Here is a 23,577-nt window from a genome sequence, read left to right as displayed (position 1 = left end):
AGGCTGAGGCAGGAGAATGGCGTGAACCCAGGAGGCGGAGCTTGCAGTGAGCCGAGATTGCGCCACTGCACTCCAGCCTGGGCGACAGAGCGAGACTCCGTCTCAAAAAAAAAAAAAAAAAAAGAAAACCAAGTCTACATTTTCAATAAGTGAAGGAAATGAAACAGGAGAAGGGCATAAGAAGCCGAAGGATAAAAGGAAAATATATTCAAGAGTCAGGATATGATCCAGTTTCTGCTAGACTTGTGGAATTCATATTGCCGTAAAATAAATACCCTTGCTCACGAATTGCTTGTCAAATTGTGTTTATTTTTCAGATCCAGTCAACAAGAGAACAAAATTCCTCATAATGAGAACTTTGTTTTGAGTGAGATACAAATGTTTAGTTATTCTCCCTATTTAAATGATTATTTTTCCTCACTTATAAAATAAATACCAGGCCTGTTAAAACTGGGAAAGTGATGTCAGCATTAACTGTACGTGAAGGTTGTGTATGGTTGGCATATATCTAAACAAGAGCAGGTCGTGATATGCCTGTATTGGTAAGGGATTGTACTGCCATCAGGACAGTCAAGTACAATGTCTCTAAGTTCATAGTTTTCTTCTCGGCAGCAAAGGCATGAATGTTCCAAGAGTAAGATATCATAATTGTACCTGAAAGAAAAATTGAGTAATAAACATTTTTAGAATTTTAAAAATAAATTGACATCAGTGCTCTAACTGTAATTGTCTAAGTGACTTAGCAAGCCTTGTAACCAATTTATTCTTTTTCTAGTCCTTGCATTCCCCCTGTCACTGTAAAGCTCTGATGTTGCTCAGTGGTATTTGGTATGTAAGACCAAGAGAAATAAGAAATCTGAAAGGAAGCTATAATCTTATAACTGGAGCATTATGGCAAAAAAGTAAACTAAATAAAATTTTAAATATAACAACGTGAGATTATTATCTCTATATTAATCTATACATAAAAATGTACATAAAGGAAAAGCATACTATCTAAATTTCAAGTTTAAGTAATTCAAGAAATTCACTTCTTTGCTTAAGTATTTTCTGTAGTCACTGTATGAAGATGGGTAAATTTGTTACAAATGTATCATGGTTGGCATATTTAGAAAACTACTTCAGAATGGCTCATCACTATTTTAAGTGAATATTTTAGTTCTCAGATCTTAATATCTTAGATTCTTCTTTCATTTGGTCCTGATAACAAAATAGTATTCCTCTCACATAAAAGTTTTTCCGAGTAATATTTTAAAAGATTCATTTTCTCCACAAGGTTACAAAGTTAACACACGATGCACATTCAAAGAACTCACTTGGCAGTCTTTTCACATTCCCCTGTACATTTTGCCATCTGAACTCTTTTCTTGCAACCACTGTAGATAACAGTCACATTTACAAGGGAAGATCTGCAATTATTCTTACCTAAAATGAAATGGAAAAGAAAGTCAGAAGTGAGGTTTAACATTAATAATTGCTAATCCTTCATTTTCTTAACCTATAAATAGTAGAACTACTTCACAACATTATTGAGGAGATTAACCATCTCAGCATCATTAGAAGGTAGCTGGTTAATACTCAGATTACTGGTTTCTTGTTGTTCCTGTTATCACTATCACACTGTCACAGGTGAAGGGGTTGAGGGGAGAAGTAAGAGGAAGGCAGAAGGGAAGAAATGGGCGAATGGATTATTTTGACATCCATCAAAAACAGGGGTGGATTAATTATTTTTGACATCCATTTTCTCATCACTGATTATCCTTATGATCTAATGCACCAATTTACAACACAACTTGCTGATGCCAAAAGAACAAGCTAATCTTTTCCATGAAAATTACATTTGTTCTCTTGTAAACATTATTATTTTTACTGAGAAGAATGTTGCAATCAACATGAATACGTAGCCACAATACATTATGTACAAATATCAAATGGAAGTTTATACATATAGCCTAGATTACCTGTTGTGTTAAAAATACAAGATACTTTCTCTTAATGATCTGCCATTTTGTTTTAAAGAAATTAAACTTTTGTCAACAGCTTACATTTTTCTCTATGCAGAACTTAACTTTACTCACATGTATAGCAACATTTTTTTGAATCATAGATTCTGTCTTCCTGTAAGGGTAAGAAAAAAGAAAAAAAGACTGGAAACATTGTTCCCAATTTTTCTGCAAATAATGTAACACTTCTTAATTTGTTAAAATGCATCACATCACAGAGAGGAAATGGAACAGATGGACAATCTTACCTCAGATCTAGTAAGCAAAGGGCAGAAAAGGAGAGAGATCAGCTGAGTAATAAAAATGTGACTAAAATTTTCCAACAAGGGGTCAAGGAAAAATAAGCTTTAAACTAAATTCTTGTCAAAGATAACATTAAATAATATTAAATTATTTCTCATTTACTGAAAAATACTTTAACAATAATATTACTACCAACGCATTAGAAACACAATTAGAAGCTGCACCTTTGAGAAATTGATAGTTTTAAAATTATAACAAAGTAAAAGCATGATAAATATTGAAATCCGGTATTAGAGCCCAAAAATAAAACTTTAAATCATATTATCAATTATATCTTCAGAAAGAAAAATGATAACTTAAACCTCCCTTAATAAGTGAAACTTAAGCATTCATTAATATAAAACCCAGTCATATTTGGGGGGCATAGAAATGGAGAAAACTGTGACACAAGAAAGATCTAAAGTACCCAGACGTATATAGAAAAATCGGCATTCTTATAGACTGAGCTATTTTTAAAAGTTAGTGAGTTTTTTAGTTTCGAAATAGCAAAATGCTTTCTATAATAACTTACTCCTTCTAGATAAGCACTAAACTAAGTTTTATAAAGCCTGCAAAACATGAGAGCCTTTCTTGATATGAAAAAAATTTATACTTAACAATAAAAGATGAGCATGTCTGGAATCATCTGGGCTCTGGATATGATGAATTTGTTTAAAGAGCTATACAATCTACAAGATATTTACGTCTGCTAGCCAGACACAAACGTTTTCTAATGAGATAGAAGACAGGTTGATTTTGTTTGTTTGTTTGTTTGTTTGTTTGTTTGTTTTTTTGAGATGAAGTCTCGCTCTTGTCCCCCAGGCTGGAGTGCAACGGCGCAATCTTGGCTAACTGCAACCTCCGTCTCCCGGGCTCAAGTGATTCTCCTGCCTCAGCCTCCTGAGTAGCTAGGATTACAGGCACCTGCTACCATGCCCAGCTAATTTTTATATATTTAGTAGAGACGGAGTTTCACCATGTTTCCCAGGCTGGTCTCGAACTCCTGACCTCAGGTGATCCACCCACCTCAGCCTCCCACAGTGCTGGGATTACAGGCCTGAGCCACTGCGCCTGGCCAGGGTTTGTTTAATATGAGAACTGAATCTGGGTGTTCATTAGTTAAGATGACTTACTTCTGCACACCAGGTCTGCTTTGGGCAGTCCTGGACTACTGCAGCAAAGCCAGTGTCTTTGCAGGAGTAGGAGACACAGGGGTTGCTGGGGTCATCGAATGAAGCACCAATCTGGGAGGAAAAGAGGGGGAAGAAAACAAAATAATTGTTCACCTTGATTTCTTTTAGAGGTTAGCAAGAATATCAGTTTAAAAATTCAAATTCATGTTTAGTGATTTTCCAGAGGCACTTTGTCATTAGGTTAGTAGTAAAGAAAAGATGGTTTGAAAGTCTTCCACTTCCATGAATAAACCAAATTTGTTCATTGAGAGCACAGAGTGTGTCAAGATTCTCGATCCTCAAATTAAGATTCACCAACACCAACAGGAATACTATGCAGCCATAAAAAATGATGAGTTCATGTCCTTTGTAGGGACATGGATGAAACTGGAAAACATCATTCTCAGTAAACTATCGCAAGGACAAAAAACCAAACACCGCATGTTCTCACTCATAGGTGGGAATTGAACAATGAGAACTCATGGACACAGGAAGGGGAACATCACACTCCGGGGACTGTTGTGGGGTGGGGGGAGGGGGGAGGGACAGCATTAGGAGATATACCTAATGCTAAATGATGAGTTAATGGGTGCAGGAAATCAACATGGCACATGGATACATATGTAACAAACCTGCACATTGTGCACATGTACCCTAAAACCTAAAGTATAATAATAAAAAAAAAATAAAATAAAAAATAAAAAGATTCACCAACAGTTACTCTATTATATTTTCAAGAAATTTTCAAGACAGGTTTTTTATAGTGATCAAGCAGTTAATCAATTGTTATAAGCTTAAGGGGAAACAAGAATTTAAGTGGTGAAAAAATGGCACAAAATAAGCTTATCATATTAAAACAAATGACAAGTCTCACAAGATGGCTTACTTCTCTCTTGGCCTATATTCCTATATTTTTAAAGCTCTCTGGTGTTACTTTATAATTAGCTTATGTTAAATATTCAAACAACAGTTAGAGAAACTGCATTTATTTCACGGCCTCAGACAAGATGAACTTTCTGATAAATTGGAATTTTACTATAAATGATCAGAAGAAAACTTTCCTTTTGTTCCTTAAATATCATCATATTTTGTGTTTAAAAACTATCACAGGTTCAAGTCAGATCAACTTTGGAAACTAAAAATTAAGAAGTCCAGGTGGAAATTTGAGGGTGATAAATGGGTTATCAAAGTAAAACTCTCATAGGCTGTTTTATCTATTCCTAATATGCCACATATATTTCACTTTAGATTTTTTAATATTTACTATCACCATTTCAAGTGTGTTAATATCAATTTGAGAATCATCTGATTTTTACGGCTTCCTTATACTTTTTTCTAAAAACTTAAATTACCGTCCAAAATGTCAAATTAGTTGTCAAAATCCAGCCTTGAATATATTGTGTTGCTGTAGGCTGCATAATAGGGTTCTAGCCCTTTGGGTTTTCTTATTTGATCTCTGACAGCTTGACCATCTGATCTTTCTGGTTATAATTACAGTTTGACTCTGTTCATTGATTTGAATGTTACAAAGTATGTCTTCTCCATCTGGCAAGGCCCATGGGAAATTTTGTTCAGAAGCTCTACTGCTGAGTAGTTAATGATCAAGTACTATGTTTTCCCCCTTTGCAGAGTCATGGTGAGTGTTACATTTGATGTTCCTTTGGAAGTGGGTGTGGGGAAGAAAATGAACAGATTCTAATCCATTGTTACTAGGGTTAAAAAAATATATATATACATACATATGTATTTATTATATAATTTATTTTATATAAAATATATACTTACATATATTACATATACAAAATAGGTTGAAAGCCCCTTAAGGTAGGCCAGCATTAAATTTATTCATATACTTAACAAAAACATTTTAATGAAGAAAAGACCTTACCTCATAGTCAGTATTGTTAAATAAACATGTTCTTGGTTCTGAAAAATAAATATAGTGTTTTATTCTAAAATACTATAATTTCTATTTATAAAACAGAAATTGTAGATGAGATCATACATAGCAACCAACTATAATGTTTCTACCCATAATATCATAGTCTTCCTTTCATCTACTGATTATATTCGTAACTTAATTCTGGGTATCCCCCATTCTGAAGATGGTAAGTTTTAAGAATGCAAATATTATTATACTAATTCTGTATGATTTATTACACCTGCCTAGTATTATGTTTGACAAAATTGGTAGCTCAAAAAGCATCTCTTGAATATGTGAATAAACAACCAACAAACATATTCAATTAAAATACACACCACAGTATCCGATTTCACAGCAGGTGTCATTAGATTGGAACTTCACAAGCTTCTCGCCGGTTTTGCATGTGGGTGGAGAAGGGCACTCCTCAGGTTTACAGTCGATAGTCTTTGCATCAGTACAGGTACATCTGTGGCAATTGGCAGTCCATATGTCTCCAGGCTACATATACAAACCAAGTTTAGACTTCTATTCAAATACAGGAATGAGAGCAAATTTGGATTAAAGTAGAGCAAAACTGTGTACTTACAGATTTCTCTTCTCCTAGTGGACCGTGACAAACTGTTAACATAAATGATAAATGGTAATTAAATTTGGCAAAATATAACCATCTGTTATTTATAGATAACCACCAGGTGGCCAATACCGTAATTGGCATTAGGATTTCAGAGTCACAGAATTATGGAAGATTTTATGGTGCCTTAAGGTGAATAAAATCACGTCCACCTGCTTCAAGCAAACTGTTCCCAACAGGCATATCCTATTTTTACAATCCTCAGCAAAGGATAATTCTTAATTTCTCCAGGCAGTGGTCAATCAATCTTATGGCTACTGACTGACTTACTGTTTTGCAGTCTGACTTCCGCTTTTCCAATCCTACAGGTCACCATGGCTTCATAATTACCAGATCCAAGGGCCCTTTCTCAGTTTACATTTTTCATTCTTACCTTCTTGAAAAATGCTCTCCTTTCTTCAGATTTAATGCTCTGAAATTTTTGTCTTCGCTGGCAGTTTGTCTTACTCCCTCTCATTTTGCCTCTAATTCTTTCCTCTGTCTCCACAATGTGCACCGTAACATCAAAAGAATGGCTCTAAAATGTCCAGCTCCAGCCCAGACTTCTCTCATAGCTTTGGAGCCAGTTCTCTCTCTACCCTTAGACAGAATCCTGGCAGACCTATAGAAACCCGAAACTCGATGTGCACACAACAGATTGTATCATCTTCCCCCCCCAAAACCGGCTTCTCTTCTAGACTGGCTTCCTTCTCTAAGGATAGAACTATACTTTCAGTCATTCAAGCTTAAAATCAAGGAGCCATTTGATTTCTTCCTTCTATCACTGGCATCAAATCTACTGCCAAATCCTGTATCTTTACACTCACATTCATTTCTTCCTTATTCTCCTTGCTACAATGCCACTCCAAGATCTTATTAAAGTTTTGATCTAGCATACTCTACTGGCTTTTTTTAGGGGGTTATTCTGACTCATATCTCATTCTGATCCAATGAGGTAATGTAATTTTTCTAAAGCCTAATTCTCATCTCATTACTACTTTGACGGCCCCTTATAGTTGTGTAAAACAAACACTTTAGCATTCTAGCTTTTGAGGTCTCTCATATTGTGACTCAAACTGACCTTCTCAACTTTGTCTCACTTCTCTCATTTACATGCCCTGGACTGGTCTATTTGTGTTCTCCAATTCCAATACTGTAAAGAAATTCCTAGATATACCTAATGCTAAATGACGAGTTAATGGGTGCAGCACACCAACATGGCACATGTATACATATGTAACAAGCCTGCACGTAGTGCACATGTACCCTAAAACTTAAAGTATAATAAAAATAAAATAAAAAGAAATTCCTGGGGATACCTTGAAATATACAATACAAGTGATATACTATATGCACTCTATATATAATACATAGTTTATATTCTTACTTGGAAATTTATTTTCTGCCTGATATGAAAATTGCCTATTTCTTTGGAGACCTTCCTTCTCCCACTATGTACTAAGGTCAGAGAATTATTTTTTAGTAATTGTTTTTTACTTGCTGCAAAGCACATCACATGGTCTTGAAAATGGTAGGGACTTAAAGTTCTCTAAAATTACTTAACTCTGGCTAAACGGATTTTTTTTTCTACTACAGCTCATCCCTGAAGTTGGAATTATCTAGTTTAAAAAGATGCTCACTCTCAAGTGATAATATTTTGGTTAAGGTATCATAATTATATGAAACATTTAGTAGGTAAACCTTGCTTTGATCTAAGTAACAAGGTATATTTGTTTGGTTTGGCTTCATTGGTTTGTGAAGGAGGAAATGAACTATTACTCACTATTTGGTGAATAAAAGCTAAGTTAATCCAATATATGTTTTCCTATTTTATAACATTTACATGGCTAGTGACTTTTATTAGTGTGACCTCTGAAATTTGATTGACAAGAGGAACCATTAATGCAGAACAATTCTGAAGTCGTGGAATTCTTACCTGGAGCTGGTGGAAGTGAGGCTAGACATTCTGTGTAAAAACAGGAACCTTAAGTTAGTCTCTGAAGTTACTGGAATGGTATTGGGGCAAGTATAGTTATCTAATTCATTATTCTATTGCTGAAAATAATTGTCTACATAGCTAGTCTTACAAATAAATAGATAAATTCCCATCTATCTCCCCTTCCTGCTCCTCGCTGCATGTGAAATTCCACTGTACGGTGTTTCCTTTGGACCTCAAATTTTAATGAGAGAAAAATATAAATATCAAAAGGAGAAAACATCAAGGTAAACTCTTCAAAAATTTTTTGAAGGCAGATATAATGAATAGAACAATAAAAGAGATTTAAAAAGGGAAAAAGATAATTCTGCTACAGTATAAAATGAGCATTATTAATTACCCAGTTTTAGTCATTTAAAAACTTTTATTCTCCTTATCTTCTTGAAATGCTTCAACTTTGCTCTAACTTCTCCCCCAACAAATGCTTTAAACTGGCAATATGTATCTTTTTTAGCCTTTACACATCACATATTTTGGTCAATCCAACAATTCACTCATAAATTTCAAATTCTATTCCAAAACTTCTAAAAACAAAATGAATATTTTATGCAATCTGGTCAGGTGCAGTGGCTCACGCCTGTCATTGCAGCACTTTGGGAGGCCAAGGTGGGCAGATCACTTGAGGCCAGGAGTTTGAGACCAGCCTGGCCAACACGGTGAAACCCCGTCTCTACAAGTAATACAAAAATTAGACTGGCACGGTGGTGCTTGCCTGTAGTCCCAGCTACTAGGGAGGCTGAGGCAGGAGAATCGCTTGAACCCAAGAGGCAGAGCTTGCAGTGAGCCAAGATAGTGCCATTGCACTGCAGCCTGGGCAACAGAGCAAGACTCTGTTTAAATATATATATATGTTTTTCTTGGTAGGTTGATATATATATATATATGTGTGTGTGTGTATATATACACACACATATACACACATATATGTAAACATGTGTGTGTGTGTGTGTATATATATATATATATATATATATATATATAAACCTACCAAGAAAAAGGCTGACCTAGGAGCAACAGAATATTTGAAAATAACTCAAAATGTCTACATGTTTAGGTAAAGTGATCCCAACAACTAATAGGCCCAAAATATAGATTACAAAATGAATTAAAGGTATGGAAATTTGGGTAATCAAATGTCTCCAACTCTATGTAGGGAGGCTAAGCCAGGTGCTAATTATGGGTGCTTAGCAAATTAACAGAAACCAGTAACAGGAGAGAAAAGAGATCAACCAGGCATAAATACGAGAGAAAATATTCCCTGACCAGTGCTGCAAGCGTTCATTGGAGATATTTGCAAGAGGAGCCATAGACAACAATCTCCTAATCACTACATTGGCATCAGAGTAATTTCTCAACTATCTGATCATGTCAGGCTCTTGATCAAATCCTTAAGGGTACCCCATTACTATAAGGACAGTCTTGCTGAAGTTTGGTTCTTTATGAACTTTTCTCTACTTATGTTTCCCATCTCATTTCCTCCCTGAACCTCATTCAGTCATTGCCAACATCTGGTTGATTCCTGAACTCCCCCATGAGGTCTCATATCTTTATCTTTTCCAGAGCTGTTTGGCAGGAATATCCTCCCCATCCGTGCCAATTTTAAACTCAATCATGCCATTTCTCATGTCTTTACTCCACACTACCAATTAATAAGCAGAAATTAACACTACTCTCACTCCACCCCCGGGACCACATTTTTTGTGCATATTTTTGGGTATCACTAAATATATACTATCTGTGCCCAAAATAATCTCTTCCTCCCACATACACAGAATAAAAAATGGCAAGTGCTGCATCTTGCTGATGTTATTGCTTTTAATGTCTGCTAGAGAGTTTGGCACACATAAGGTACTAAAGAAATATTAGTTGAAATAGTAACAAAGAAATTAGGGCTTTTCCTATACTGACCTGTTTTATTTTCAGTTTCTACTTCTCTGGTTGCCACGACAGTGGTTTCTGAGAGGACATAAGTGGATGGTATTGTGATTTTAAAAATTAGAATAACCTACACATATCAAGTCTGTGTTTACGTACATGCCCAAATGATGGCACAAATTCATACTCAAGGAAACTTTGGATGGAACAGACAATTTATTCCAGTTCATTTCGGTCATTTGATTTTACCTGGCTGGGATTCTTGTGGTCTTGTTGGCTCTCCAGCTGTAACCAAGGTGGAGGCTTGCAAAAGGAAATATAAGACATTTTAGGACTAGCACCCTTCATGATCCTCTGCTCAGAATTCTCAGTCTGCATGAAGAAGTCTTTAGGATGGGAGCCCCCGCAAAAGCCGGAACCAAAAACTCCCAGAGGAAAAAAAAAAAAAAGGTATCCCTAGTGGAATTTCAAAGTTGTGTTCCAAGAGGAAGTTGAATGCATCATCCTGGCCTCAGTCTTTCGCTTCTCTCCTACCTCTCTCCTCCTAACTCAACTTCTTATGTATAATCAAAGCCGCACTGAATACTCACCTGTTTGCACTCCAGTTTCAGAAGTTTCTTTGACTCCTGTGGAAGCAGTGACTGCTTAAAAAGGAACAAAAGTGGTGAGTACAGGGGACTAGAGAAGCTACAGCTTAACTTCATTTAAAAATAATTTTTTATTCTGCGTATTTTAGGTGGACAGATAAAACTATGTATTTTGTACATGATGTTCTGAAGAATTACATCAGCCACCCTCTTAGCATTTTTCAAGAATATATTATTAACTACAGTCATGATCTTGTGCAATAGATCTCTTGAATTTATTCCTCCTGTCTAAATGAAATTTTGTATCCTTTCACCAACATCTCCCCACCATACCCCTCCCCACATATACAACTACCCCAACCACTGGTGACCATCATTCTACTCTCTACTTCCGTGAGAACTGCAGATAAGCTATCCTGTCTTCTGAGGTGCCACCAAGACAAATGCATTTATTACTATCTGACTTACCTGTGGTAGGAGGTTCAGGAGCAGTGGTTTCGTGAGATGCTTCCTTGGAAGGACCTAAAACGAGCAAGGGAAGAGCAATAAACTTTTTATTTTTTTATTTTTTATTTTTTCTTTGTTTATAGCTTTATTTAAATATTAATTTACAGTACATCACACGTGTTTAAAGTAGATAATTTAATGACACCTATTTATACATCTGTGAAACCATCATCCCAGCCAAGATAATGAACACATCCATCAACCCCCCTAAATTTCTTTTTTTTTTTTTCTGGTCTCAGAAGAGCATTTACTTAAGACACGTCCACGTGGAACAAGAGTCTCAAAGCACTTGGAATATACTAACACATCTACTAATGCTAGCTGACGCCCCTGCTGTGGAAACACTAAGAACTTCCTATCGTAGCAATCCCTTGTTCACAGAGGTGAAGTGAAGATTCTCCTATGACCCTGATACATGTTTCTCTTCTGGGTGCCCTTTCACTAAATGATGAGAGCTTTTCTCACACTTTGCTCTATACACGTTTCACTTCTGGTGCCCCTTCTCTAAATGACAAGAGCTTTTCTCACACTTAACTCTTACTTCATGTAACTTGGTTTCTTGGTTCTCCTGTATTAATTTTGGAGGGAGAGAGTGGGAGAAAGTGAGAAAATGAGAGACCTAATGTTGCTCTCAGCTTAACTACATTTTAGACAGGTTTGTTCCTAGCTATTGGCTCTTAATCTCTCTTTTCTTATTTACTTCAGAAAACTTGCCTTACTTTTAAGTTCTTCCTCTGCCCCTTTGAGATGTAAGTCTTCTCCCAGTCTCTTGTCAATCTTACAATTCATAAATATCTTTCTCAAGGACCTGATAGCCACTCTTTTGAAATATAATTATCAAGAAAAATAATGCCTCTATCTCCCAATCTTTGTGGGAGGGTAGGGGCCTAACTTTGAACTGATTAAGTGCCAATTACCAAACACAGATGGCCCAATCATATAGATTAAAGTCTCTCCAAACATCCGCCATTACTTTTCCACTATCTTAGCCAAGCACTAAACAATTCTCCTGCCTTTTGCTTTATCAGAGCTGAATTCAGTCTCTCTCCCCTACTGTAATGGTTTTGACACTTATTGTAATAGTCTTGAACAAAGTCTTCTTTGCCTGTTTTTTTTTTTTTTTTAATTTTTATTTTTATTATACTTTAGGGTTTTAGGGTACATGTGCACAATGTGCAGGTTTGTTACATATGTATCCATGTGCCATGTTGATTTCCTGCACCCATTAACTCGTCATTTAGCATTAGGTGTATCTCCTAATGCTGTCCCTCCCCCCTCCCTTTGCCTGTTTAACTACATCTGGTGCAATTTTATTTTACAGTTGAAGTGTGACATTCATTCATAGAGATAAATATTGGCTATCTGTATTTACTTTGTAAAAAGTATTTACTTTGGTGTTAAAGACAGAGAAATGTTGAGCATGTAATCTTCATTTGAGACAATAATTTCTATTACCTGAGAGGGAAGTTTCTGGGATTCCAGTGATTCCTGTAAAGGAAAATGAGGGCAAATTCATATCAGCCACAGTCCTTATTCCTATCCTCAGAGATCAACATGAGGAAGAGAAAGCAAATCAGATGACATTCTGGGCCAGTGCTGCAGCTAGCCCACAGGGCACCTTGGGAATTACACACACACAAATAACTCCTCTGGCCAGATGAGAATTCATGGATTTCAGTGTCTGCTCTCTCCTTTAGTGGTGCCCTGTGTGCCTTCACAGCCTGAACTGGGGACTCTGGCATGAGCCTGAGAAACCCCAAAACAAGAAAACAACCATAGATGGCTAGGAAATGTAAATTCCCTAAGGGGACTTCCTGAGTCTTATCTTTACCCCCAATATTTCCCTATGCTGAAGCAATGGGTAGGAGTCATTAATGAGAATCCAGTGGAGTTAAACAGATTTAACCACTGACAGACCCTCATTTAACCCTAAGAAAGGCAAAGAAGAATGAGGTAGGAATTGATGTGTGGATGCTACAGTCAGTTCCACAGAAGGGATCTTAGTTGTCTAGCCTTAGGTTCTTACAGCTACCTACTAAATATTTACATACCTGTGTTTGAGCTTCCAGAAAGAATTATGCTAGAGGCTACCTCAGTGGTGCCTGTAATAAGAGGGAAGGACACAACCCCTTTCCCATCATCAGAAATGTATGGATTTTCCATATAACCTGGGTTCTCTGAAGCAACAGAAAACGATTTAACAAGTTTTCTTGCACCAAATGTTAAGCCTGGCATGTTTTCCAATGGACCCTTTCATGATTGTATGTTCAAGGGAAAAATGGGGGAGGAAAGTCACAATTGCCTCATAGATCTCACTTCTCTAGATCCAGAATCATCCAGACTTCAATTACTAAATTTGAGAATGTTTTTCTTATATGCACATGATTTACCTCCAGTAAAGATTTCTAAAGTAAATGTAAGAAAAGGGACAAGTTCTCCAGGGAAAGAAAACCAGAAAACAAAGTGTGTCTAAACTTGTGATCAAAAGTTAAATATCTAAATCAAAGCCTTAATCAGCACAATTACCTGCATCTATTGAGTAATCTCTTAATCAGCAAAATTACCTGCATCCATTATAGTCATCTCACCTTCTTTGCTGCTGGTGACTCCCGTTGATCCTGGGGTATTGCCTGACAAGACAAAGGGAGTAAAGAAAGGATGTGTCTAGAGAATTATTAATACATCTACAATATGTCTTGGAAAATTGAGAGAATTGATCTAGGTTGGCCTCATGATCTCTTATTAAAGGGTAAGCAACCACTTTCCAGCCACATTCATTTTCATTCAAAATCTGTACATAGTAAACTCAAATGGAAAAATCAAGGAGAATCCAAAATGTGAAAAAACTCACCTGATGAAATTTCTGCTTCAGTGGTTCCAACATCACCTTTAAAAATTGTGGTCTCTGTAAGAGCAAATTAAGAAAAGTGGAAAAGATGGAGAATCTGTCAACATGAAAATGATATGGCAATAGATGACATTGTTTTGAGAGCATTTATTATTTTTATTAATATTTTTAAATTTTGTGCATACATAGTAGATGTATGTATTTATGGGGTACATGAGATGTTTTGATACAGGGATGCAATGTGAAATAAGAACATCAGTAAGAACGGGGTATCCATCCATTGAGCTGCAAACAATCCAATTACACTGCTTAACTGAGAGCCATTTAAAGGAGAATTCTTTTACTATTTGACTTAGCTGTTCTGAAACCTCCAGGTAAGGCTGTTGTTCCAGAGCCTGTTACAGTGTAGCCTGGGATGAGATGGTGAAGGAAGAGAAGGTAATATGAGCAGTGTTTTATAGGATAGAAATCATGGTTTAGAACAAATCCATGTGTTTCTGTGAAACAATGCATTCCTTCTCCAGGATTCCTTTCCCAAGAGGTAAACTAAACATGGTTTTCTCTGTTTTGTAGTATCCATTTTGGATAGCTTCAGTCCTCTGGGATCCTTCTTTTCCAAGTTAGCATCATGAACGAGGGCCTTTCCCATCCTCACCTTTTTCAATTCCCCATGCTCACCTGTTTTACTTCCAGTAGATTGGCTTCTCCCTGAAATTATGTTGGTGATCCCTAAAGTTTAAAAAATGAAAAGGACTGAGAATCTTGATATTTTAATTCTTTCAAGAGAGATTTCCCCCTTCTACTTTCTACTTTCAAAGTTTCATAACTATGAGGCTAGGTTCTCTGAAAAAATGAAATATTCAAAAAACACGTCCCCAGCAAATTCTGGCTAATCCTGTTTGAGATTCTGAATCCCAAAAGTAGAGGCAATATGGTCTCCTGGTATAATGTGGTATATCCCAGTACTTCAGTACACAGTGCTAAGTCAAACACATTGGAAATTGCTAAACCAGAACTCTTCTCCTTTTCAGGCTCTTTGCCTGTGTCCACCCTTTAGGTCCTGGAGAGCCCAAGGAACTATCTTTGTCTGTTTTCTCTTCTCCCTGTATGTAAATAACATACAGTGGGTTATTTAGGGCTAATGTAACCCTAAATAACTCATCAGTACCCATAGTTTCAAATATTATTTGTAAGCAAATGACTGACAATTCTCTATTCCAGTACAGGCTTCTCTTCTGGGCCTCGGTCACCTTCATCAACTCTTCTGGACATCACTACCTAGAAACCTCAGAGTAATTTGAACTCAAATGATCAAAATCAGACCTTACTGTATCATCTATCAAATATTATTTTTAATTCTCCTAGTATATTCCCAAACCTGGTAGATGGCACCATCATCTATTCACCCAAGCACTCAAATCATGAAGTAGGAGTCATCTAAATTTATTCCTCTCCTTTATCTCCTCAGCCACACTTGTTGATTCTAACTGGCCAACATCTTGCACACTCTTTCTGCCTCTGCATCCCCTTACGACTAGCTTATTTCAGTCCCTAATCATCTGTCACTCCCAAGAGACTTCAAACTATACAACATACCACCACCCTTACTCTTACTCTCCTTTCATATCAATCTTCTAACTGTGACAAATTAATCTTCCCAAAAAATCCAACCTGGGCATGATAATTAACCTCTTTAAAAATCCCTTCTCCAAAATTGACCAATGGGATCTAATTAAACTAAAGAGCTTCTGCACAGCAAAAGAAACTACCATCAGAGTGAACAGGCAACCTACAAAATGGGAGAAAATTTTCGCAACCTACTCATCTGACAAAGGGCTAATATCCAGAATCTACAATGAACTCAAAGAAATTTACAAGAAAAAAAACAAACAACCCCATCAAAAAGTGGGCGAAGGACATGAACAGACACTTCTCAAAAGAAGACATTTATGCAGCCAAAAAACACATGAAAAAATGCTCATCATCACTGGCCATCAGAGAAATGCAAATCAAAACCACAATGAGATACCATCTCACACCAGTTAGAATGGTGATCATTAACAAGTCAGGAAACAACAGGTGCTGGAGAGGATGTGGAGAAATAGGAACACTTTTACACTGTTGGTGGGACTGTAAACTAGTTCTACCATTGTGGAAGACAGTGTGGCAATTCCTCAAGATCTAGAACTAGAAAAACCATTTGACCCAGCCATCCCATTACTGGGTATATACCCAAAGGATTATAAATCATGCTGCTATAAAGACACATGCACACGTATGTTTACTGTGATACTATTCACAATAGCAAAGACTTGGAACCAACCCAAATGTCCATCAATGATAGACTGGATTAAGAAAATGTGGCACATATACACCATGGAATACTATGCAGCCATAAAAAGGATGAGCTCATGTCCTTTGTAGGGCCATGGATGAAGCTGGAAACCATCATTCTGAGCAAACTATCGCAAGGACAGAAAACCAAACATCATGTGTTCTCACTCATAGATGGGAATCAAACAATGAAAACACTGGGACACAGGGTGGGAAACTTCATACACTGGGGCCTGTCATTGGGTGGGAGGAGGGGGAAGGGATAGCATTAGGAGATATACCTAATGCTAAATGACAAGTTAATGGGTGCAGCACACCAACATGGCACATGTATACATATGTAACAAACCTGCACATTGTGCACATGTACCCTAAAACTTAAAGTATAATAATAATACGACAAAAAAACCCTTCTCATTGCCCATGGAATCAACTTTTTAATTTTTTGTGTTATAATTGAGGCCAATATTATAATATTCTCATAGAACATAGAATTGATGAGTGATCTTTTTTTCTTCATTTCATGATATTTCTGTCCCAATTTCGCAATCTAGAAGCTCTAAAAACTTCCCAACATTCCCTCTTTCAATGTTCTCTCAACATCTAGGTTGTTTTCCACAAGTATATTGTATTATTGTATTATAGTTCCCTGAAAATTCCATATTGTTTTACATCCCCCAGACATTTTCATAGAAAAGAGAAAATATTCTTTTCTGTCCTAAGTTTTTTCAAGTAAACAAAAGACCCCCAAGATGTCTTAAGCTTATTTCAGTCATCTTTTATTTATCCAGCCTGGAATTCTTGGTTAGTGGTGACTTTATTTGATATGACAGTAGTATGAGCAAAGACAAGTGTGGAAATATTTTACCTAAAAAGAATCCTGTCCCCATTTAGGTATCTACTTCTGGGAAGCTATGTCCTAACAATGATGTTTCTAATTAAATGTTTAGTTCAGGGTATTCCACAGCATTAATATGACTACCTTCAACGGACTTCAATAACTCTTCAAATGAAAAGTTTTCTCATCTCCTATTAGGGCCTAAATTTCACTAGCAATTAATGAAATCCCCATTTGTAATTAATTTCTAGTAGTGGTATTGTTTAGTAATGAAGTTGTAGTTCCTGGTAGTAGAGAAAGAAGTTGAGATGACTTAATTTTGAAATCCAGAAAATATTTCATGTTATAGTAGAAGAAATATTCTCAAAGAAGATGGCCTTTTGCCTGAGGTACTCAGAGACAGCTTTCTTTTGTAACTTTGACTAATCCCTGTCGAAATTTCCAGCAAGTGTGATGAAAGAAGATATTCCAGGGGATGTGAAATAAAAATGAAATTGATAGAAAGATAGTAAAACAGAGAGAGAAAGAGAGAGAGATCAAGAGAGACAGAGACCATAGTAATGACTTTTTTTTTTTTTTAACCCAGAGAACAGCATAGACTTGGAAAAATTCACATCTCTTATAAGCCATCCAAGGGCTTCTCTATGCAAAGAGAAACAAAAACCATATTTTCTCCTAGGCTTTCTCATCCCCCAAAACCAACTGTGGCAAAACTCTCACTCTGGAGCCCTTTTGCTGTGGTTAAATACTTTGTAAAGAAGTGCTTTAACTTTGCTCATCAGTTTTACTTCCTGTGGTGGGGTTCCCTCACATTTCATAGGGACTTCTTGGAAATGTGGGGGTGAATTTTTTTTAATTAAATTTCTTGGAACTTTAGTCATGAGGATAAACCCATGAGAATAGGTTTAATATGCAATAGAAGTCCAAGATGGGCAAATTAAACACCTTTACTAACCAAGACTGGCATTTTCTAGGCTCCTGAAAACTCCAGCTGACCACATGAAGGCAAGGTGGATAAGGGATTCAGAATAACATATCATTCTTAGTTTCATAAAAATCACATCGAAAAAGCTGGTATGGAGTGGCAAGTTGGAAAAAAAGAAAAACAAACAAACAAAAACAAGACCCATCCATCTGCTGTCTTCAAGAGCTCCATCTCACATGTAATTATACCCACAGAGTCAAAATAAAGAAAGAAGGATCTACTATGCAAAAGGAAAGCAAAAAAGATCAGAAGTTGTTATTCTTAGATAAAAGACTAAACCAACAACAGCAAAAAAGGACAAAGAAGGGCATTACATAGTGAGAAAGTGTTCAAGAAGAAGAATTAACTGTTCTAGACATATATGCACCCAGCATTGGAATATCCAGATTCATAATGCAAGTACTTCCAGACCCACAAAAAGACAGCTGCACAGTAATAGTGGGGGACTCCAACACCCTACTGACAGCATTAGATTGATCATCAGGGCAGAAAACTAACAAAGAAATTATTGTGCTCACTTCAGCAGCACATATACTAAAATTGGAATGATACAGAGAATATTAGCATGGCCCTAGTATAAGGATGACACAAAAATTCATGAGGCATTCCATATTTTTTAAACATACAGCATACCAGAATCTCTGGGTCACAGCTAAAGCAGTGTTAAGAGGGAAGTTTATAGCACCAAATGTCCACATCAAAATGTTAGAATGATCTCAAAGTAACAACCTAACATCATACCTACAGGTACTAGAGAAACAAAAGCAAACCAACCTCAAAACTAGCCGAAGACAGAAAATAACAAAAATCACAGCTGAACTGAAAAAAAAATTAAGATGTGAAAAACCATACAAAATATCAATGAATCTAGGAGTTTGTTTCTTGAAAGAATAATTAAAATTGATGGACCACCATCTAGACTAATAAAGAAGATCCAGATAAACACAGTCGGATATGACAAAGGAAATACTACCACTGACTCCATAGCATTACCAAAAAACAACAACAGCAACGACAATAACAAAAATCTCTCAGAGACTACCACAAACGCGTCTATGCACACAAACTAGAAAACCTGGAAGAAATGAATAAATTCCTGGAAACATATAACCTCCCAAGATTGAACCAGGAAAAAATTAAATTCCTAGACAGACCAATAAAGAGTTCTGAAATTGAATCAGTAATCAAAAGACTGCCAACCAGAAAAAGCCCAGGACCAGACAGATTCACAGCTGAATACTACCAGATGAATAAAGAAGAGCTAGTACCATTCCTAATGAAACTATTCTAAAAAATTGGGAAGGAGACACGCCTCCCTAACTCATTCTATGAGGCCAGCATCATTCTGATACCAAAACCTGACAGAGACACGACAAAAAGGAAAACTTCAAGACAATAACCTTGATGAAATAGATGCAAAAATTCTCAACAAAATACTAGCCAACTAAATCCAGCAGCATATCAAAAAGCTAATCCACCATGATCAAGTAGGCTTTATCCCTGGGATGCAAGGTTGGATCAACATACACAAACCAATAAATGTGATTTACCACATAAACAGAGCTAAAAACAAAAACCACGTGATCGTCTCAATAGATGCAGTAAAGGCTTTTGATAATATTCAATATCCCTTTATGTTAAAAACCCATAAAACACTAGGTATTGAAGGAACATACCTCAAAATAATGAGTCATCTATGACAAATCCACAGCCAACATCTTACTGAATTGGCAAAAGTTGGAAGCATTCCTCTTGAGAACTGGAATAAGACAAGGATGCCAAGTTTCCCCACTCATATTCACCATAGTACTAGAAGTCCTAGCCAGAGCAATCAGACCAGAGAAATAAATAAAAGGCATCCGAATAGGAAGGAAATAAGTCAAACTATCTTTGTTTGCAGAAGATATGATTCTATACCTAGAAAACCCCATAGTATCTTCCCAAAAGCTCGTAGACCTGATAAATAACTTCAGCCAAGTTTCAGGACACAAAATAAGTGTGCAAAAATTAATAACATTTTTATACATCAACAACATCAAGGCTGAGAGCCCAATATAAAAACACAGTCCTATTCACAATAGCCACAAAAAATAAAATACCTAGGAATACAGCTAACCAGGGAGGCGAAGGAGCCCCCTACAATAAGAATTACAAAACACTGCTGAAAGAAATCAGAGATGATACAAACAAATAGAAAAACATTTTATGTTCATGGATAGGAAGAATTAATATTATTAAAATGGCCATACTGCCCAAAGCAATTTACAGATTCAATGCTATTTAAATCTACCAATGACATTCTTCACAAAATTAGAAAAAAAAAGGTATTTTAAAATTCATATGGAATCAAAAAAGAGCTTGAATAACCAAGGCAATCCTAAGCAAAAACAACAAAACTAGAGGTATAACATTACCCAACTTTGAACTATATTACAATGCTACAGTAACCAGAACAGCATGGTACTGGTACAAAAACAGGCACACAGACCAATGGAACAGAATAGAGAGCCCAGATATTACGCTATACACCTACACCTACAACCATCTGATGTTTGACAAAGCCAACAAAAACAAGCAATGAGGAAGTGACTCCCTGTTCAATAAGTGGTGCTGGCATAACTGGCTAGTCATGCAGGAGATTGAAGCTGAACCCCTTTCCTTATACCATATACACAAATCAACTCAAGAAAGATTAAAGGCTTTAATGCAAAACCTAAAATTATGAAAACCCTGGAATATAACCTAGGAAATGCCATTTTGGATATAGGCCCTGGCAAAGATTTCATGACAAAGATGCGAAAAACAATTGCAACAAAAACAAAATTTGACAAATGGAACCTAATTCAACTAAAGAACTTCTGCACAGCAAAAGAAACTATCAACAGGTTAACAGACAACCTACAGAATGGAAGAAAATACTTGCAAACTATGCACCTGACAAAGATCTAATATCCAGAATCTACAAGGAATGTAAACAAATTAACCAGCAAAAAACAACCCTATTAAAAAGTGGACAAAGGACACGAAGAATTATTTTTCATAAGAAGGCATATACATAGCCAACAAGTGTATGAAAAAATTCTCAACGTTACTAATCATTAGAAAAGTGCAAATCAAAACCACAATGAAATACCATCTCACACCAGTCAGACTGGCTATTATGAAAAAGTTAAAAAACAACAGATGCAGGTAAGGCTGCAAAGAAAAGGGAATGCTTATTCATTGTTGATGTGGATGTAAATTAATCCAGCCACTATGGAAAGTAGTCTGGAGATTTCCCAAAGAACTTAAAACAGAACCACCATTTGACCCAGCAATCCCGTTAGTGGGTATCTATCCAAAAGAAAACAAATTTTTCTACCAAAAAGACACATGCATTTGCATTTTCATCGCAGGATTATTCGCAATAGCAAAGACATGGAATCAACCTAGATGCCCATCAATAATGGACTGGATTTTTAAAATGTAGTATATACACACCATGGAATATTATACAACCATAAGAAAGAACAAAATTATGTCCTTTGCAGCAGCATGGATGGAGCTGGAGATGCAGCTGGAGGCCATTATCCTAAGTGAATTAATGCAGGAACAGAAAAGCAAACACTGCATGTTCTTATTTATAAGTGGGAGCTAAACACTGGATACTCATGGATATATGGATAGCAACAATAGACAGTGGGGACCACTATAAAGGGGAGGAAGGAGGGGGCATTGAAAAATTGACTATTGGGTACTCTGCTCAGTACCTAGGTGACAGGATCATTCATATTCCAAACCTAAGCATCATGCAATATACTCAGGACCTGCAATAAACCTACATATGTACCCCCCCGAATCTAAAATAAAAGTTGAAAAAATTTAAAACATAAAAAAAGACTAGTGTATGGAGAAAATCAATCTGAAGAGCAAGGGCCCAATCTTGATTTACCTGACATGTCTCTTCAAGTGAAATACAAAATCCTGTTTCAGCTCATCTTCCCATTCATTCATCACTACCACAAACTTCAGCAAAGAACTGTTGAGAACGCAAAACAAACCACTCACCAGTTGCCATTCCAACTCCAGTGGCAACTCCAACGTCTGTAGAAGTCGTAGCCTCTGAGAAGAAATAGGAGAAAGTGATACAGAATGCAGACATTTGGAAAAATGTGTAACAGTCTTACTTTATGTAATATCTCTACGGGAGCCATCGGGTCCCCAGAAGTTCATGTAGGCAGGTTTCTCCAACTCTTTCATGACTCACTTGTGTTGAAACTCCCAGGTACAATGGTCGTGCCAGTAGTTATCCCAGTGGTAACTGCAATCACAAGAGGAGATAATCAATTTATGAATTCCTTTTCATCTAAAATTAGGATTTGGTTTAGAAAAAAAATCATACGTTTCTCAAGTGAACTAAGAGGTTTATCAGGAACTTTCTTGCCTTAAGTGATACATCATGCATGGTCTCATGATATCATTGTATTGCAAATAAGTAACCGGCAATTCACAAGGAGTAAACTATTTATATCCTGGTAATTTATACTCAATGATTGAGGAAAAAGTCCACTAAGTTCATTATAGCCAATTTGATTTAGTTTAAGATGAAAAGAAAAAATAATCATTTGATTGCTAGTGCGCACCTATTTTACTTCCAGCCTCAGTGGTTCCACCATTGCCCAAAGAAGTTGTGGCTTCTAAGTGAAGGGAGAAAAGAAGTAAATTCAGAAGAATCCTATAACTGAGAAAATCCAGTGGTATTCCCAGGGTATGGCAAGGAGTGTGTATGTTTGGGGGGAGGGAATCAGTCATATTCCATGTCTGAAGCCCCTTATGTTCCCTATTAGGTTACCTGTGTTGGAACTTCCAGGTGCAACTGTTGTGCCAGAGACTATGCCAGTGGTGCCTAAAGCAGGGAGAGAGAAAAATAACCCAAATTGTGATGCATTTACCAGCCCAAGAAGAGCATGGACAACAATGACTATCTATGACTTGAAAGCAGCAGAAGACCTTTCTTGTGCTATCCTGTCACCATGAAGTGTGCTCTCCATTTTTAAATTCAGAGTCACAGTAAACACATTAGTTTGTAGTCCAGCCTTGATTATTTGGCTCCTTAGAGTTAAATGTCAGAGGTTTCGGGGTCTTTTTTCACGCTTACCTATTTCACTTTCAGGGTTTGGCCTCTCAGATGTGCCACTGGTAGCTTCTAATGAAAAGAAATGAAAACAATATTTGTGTAAAGGTATTCAACTGCATTCAATAAACTTATAACATTCGAATTCCAAAATATGACACATCTAAACCTCCAGAGTAACTTCTATCATCTCTGCTGCCTTAAATAGAACTATATGGATTTATATTGCCTCTGTAAGTAACGGGGTAATAGATTGAATGTTAAAAGGGGAATATTTCTGGACTCTGAGCCTCTTTTTCTATAATTTTAGTATAAGGTTTGGCCCCAGGAGAAATGATATGAGTTTTATAAATACAAGCTTTGTTTAACAAATATCTCTATGAAAAGGCAAAAGCCCAATGTAGATTTGTAGGAACTCAAGAGTTGCCAATTCTTTGGCCAGGCAAAGTGGCTCACGCCTGTTATCCCAGCACATTTGAAGGCCAAGGCAGGCAGAACACTTG

The 23,577-nt window shown here is 36.6% G+C and overlaps 1 protein-coding gene and 1 non-coding gene across 2 annotated transcripts in view; one reads left to right on the top strand and one right to left on the bottom strand.

Moving 5' to 3' along the window:
* Positions 1–288: 288 nt before the first annotated feature.
* MUC19 (mucin 19, oligomeric) overlaps positions 289–23,577 on the bottom strand; it is a 180,576-nt gene continuing 157,287 nt past the window's right edge. The window contains exons 162-183 of the mRNA XM_063619954.1: positions 23,099–23,146; positions 22,793–22,846; positions 22,584–22,637; positions 22,208–22,261; positions 22,009–22,062; positions 14,483–14,533; positions 14,149–14,214; positions 13,808–13,861; positions 13,545–13,586; positions 12,412–12,444; positions 10,918–10,971; positions 10,453–10,506; positions 10,112–10,165; positions 9,896–9,943; positions 7,928–7,957; positions 5,968–5,999; positions 5,717–5,879; positions 5,346–5,383; positions 3,419–3,529; positions 2,079–2,118; positions 1,317–1,425; positions 289–654 (exon numbers count right to left, since the gene is read on the bottom strand). Coding sequence (XP_063476024.1) covers positions 471–654; positions 1,317–1,425; positions 2,079–2,118; positions 3,419–3,529; positions 5,346–5,383; positions 5,717–5,879; positions 5,968–5,999; positions 7,928–7,957; positions 9,896–9,943; positions 10,112–10,165; positions 10,453–10,506; positions 10,918–10,971; positions 12,412–12,444; positions 13,545–13,586; positions 13,808–13,861; positions 14,149–14,214; positions 14,483–14,533; positions 22,009–22,062; positions 22,208–22,261; positions 22,584–22,637; positions 22,793–22,846; positions 23,099–23,146 — 1,427 coding nt within the window. The 3' untranslated portion in view covers positions 289–470. The remainder of the gene's footprint in view (positions 655–1,316; positions 1,426–2,078; positions 2,119–3,418; positions 3,530–5,345; positions 5,384–5,716; positions 5,880–5,967; positions 6,000–7,927; positions 7,958–9,895; positions 9,944–10,111; positions 10,166–10,452; positions 10,507–10,917; positions 10,972–12,411; positions 12,445–13,544; positions 13,587–13,807; positions 13,862–14,148; positions 14,215–14,482; positions 14,534–22,008; positions 22,063–22,207; positions 22,262–22,583; positions 22,638–22,792; positions 22,847–23,098; positions 23,147–23,577) is intronic.
* Positions 18,472–18,578, top strand: LOC129467195 (U6 spliceosomal RNA). The gene has a single exon (XR_008652319.1). It is a non-coding gene; the product is annotated as a U6 spliceosomal RNA (small nuclear RNA).

Source organism: Symphalangus syndactylus, chromosome 17, assembly GCF_028878055.3.
Source record: "Symphalangus syndactylus isolate Jambi chromosome 17, NHGRI_mSymSyn1-v2.1_pri, whole genome shotgun sequence".
NCBI classification, from domain to species: Eukaryota; Metazoa; Chordata; class Mammalia; order Primates; family Hylobatidae; genus Symphalangus; species Symphalangus syndactylus.
The sequence above is the reverse complement of the archived record's forward strand: the minus strand, read 5'-3'. Positions and strand labels throughout refer to the sequence as shown.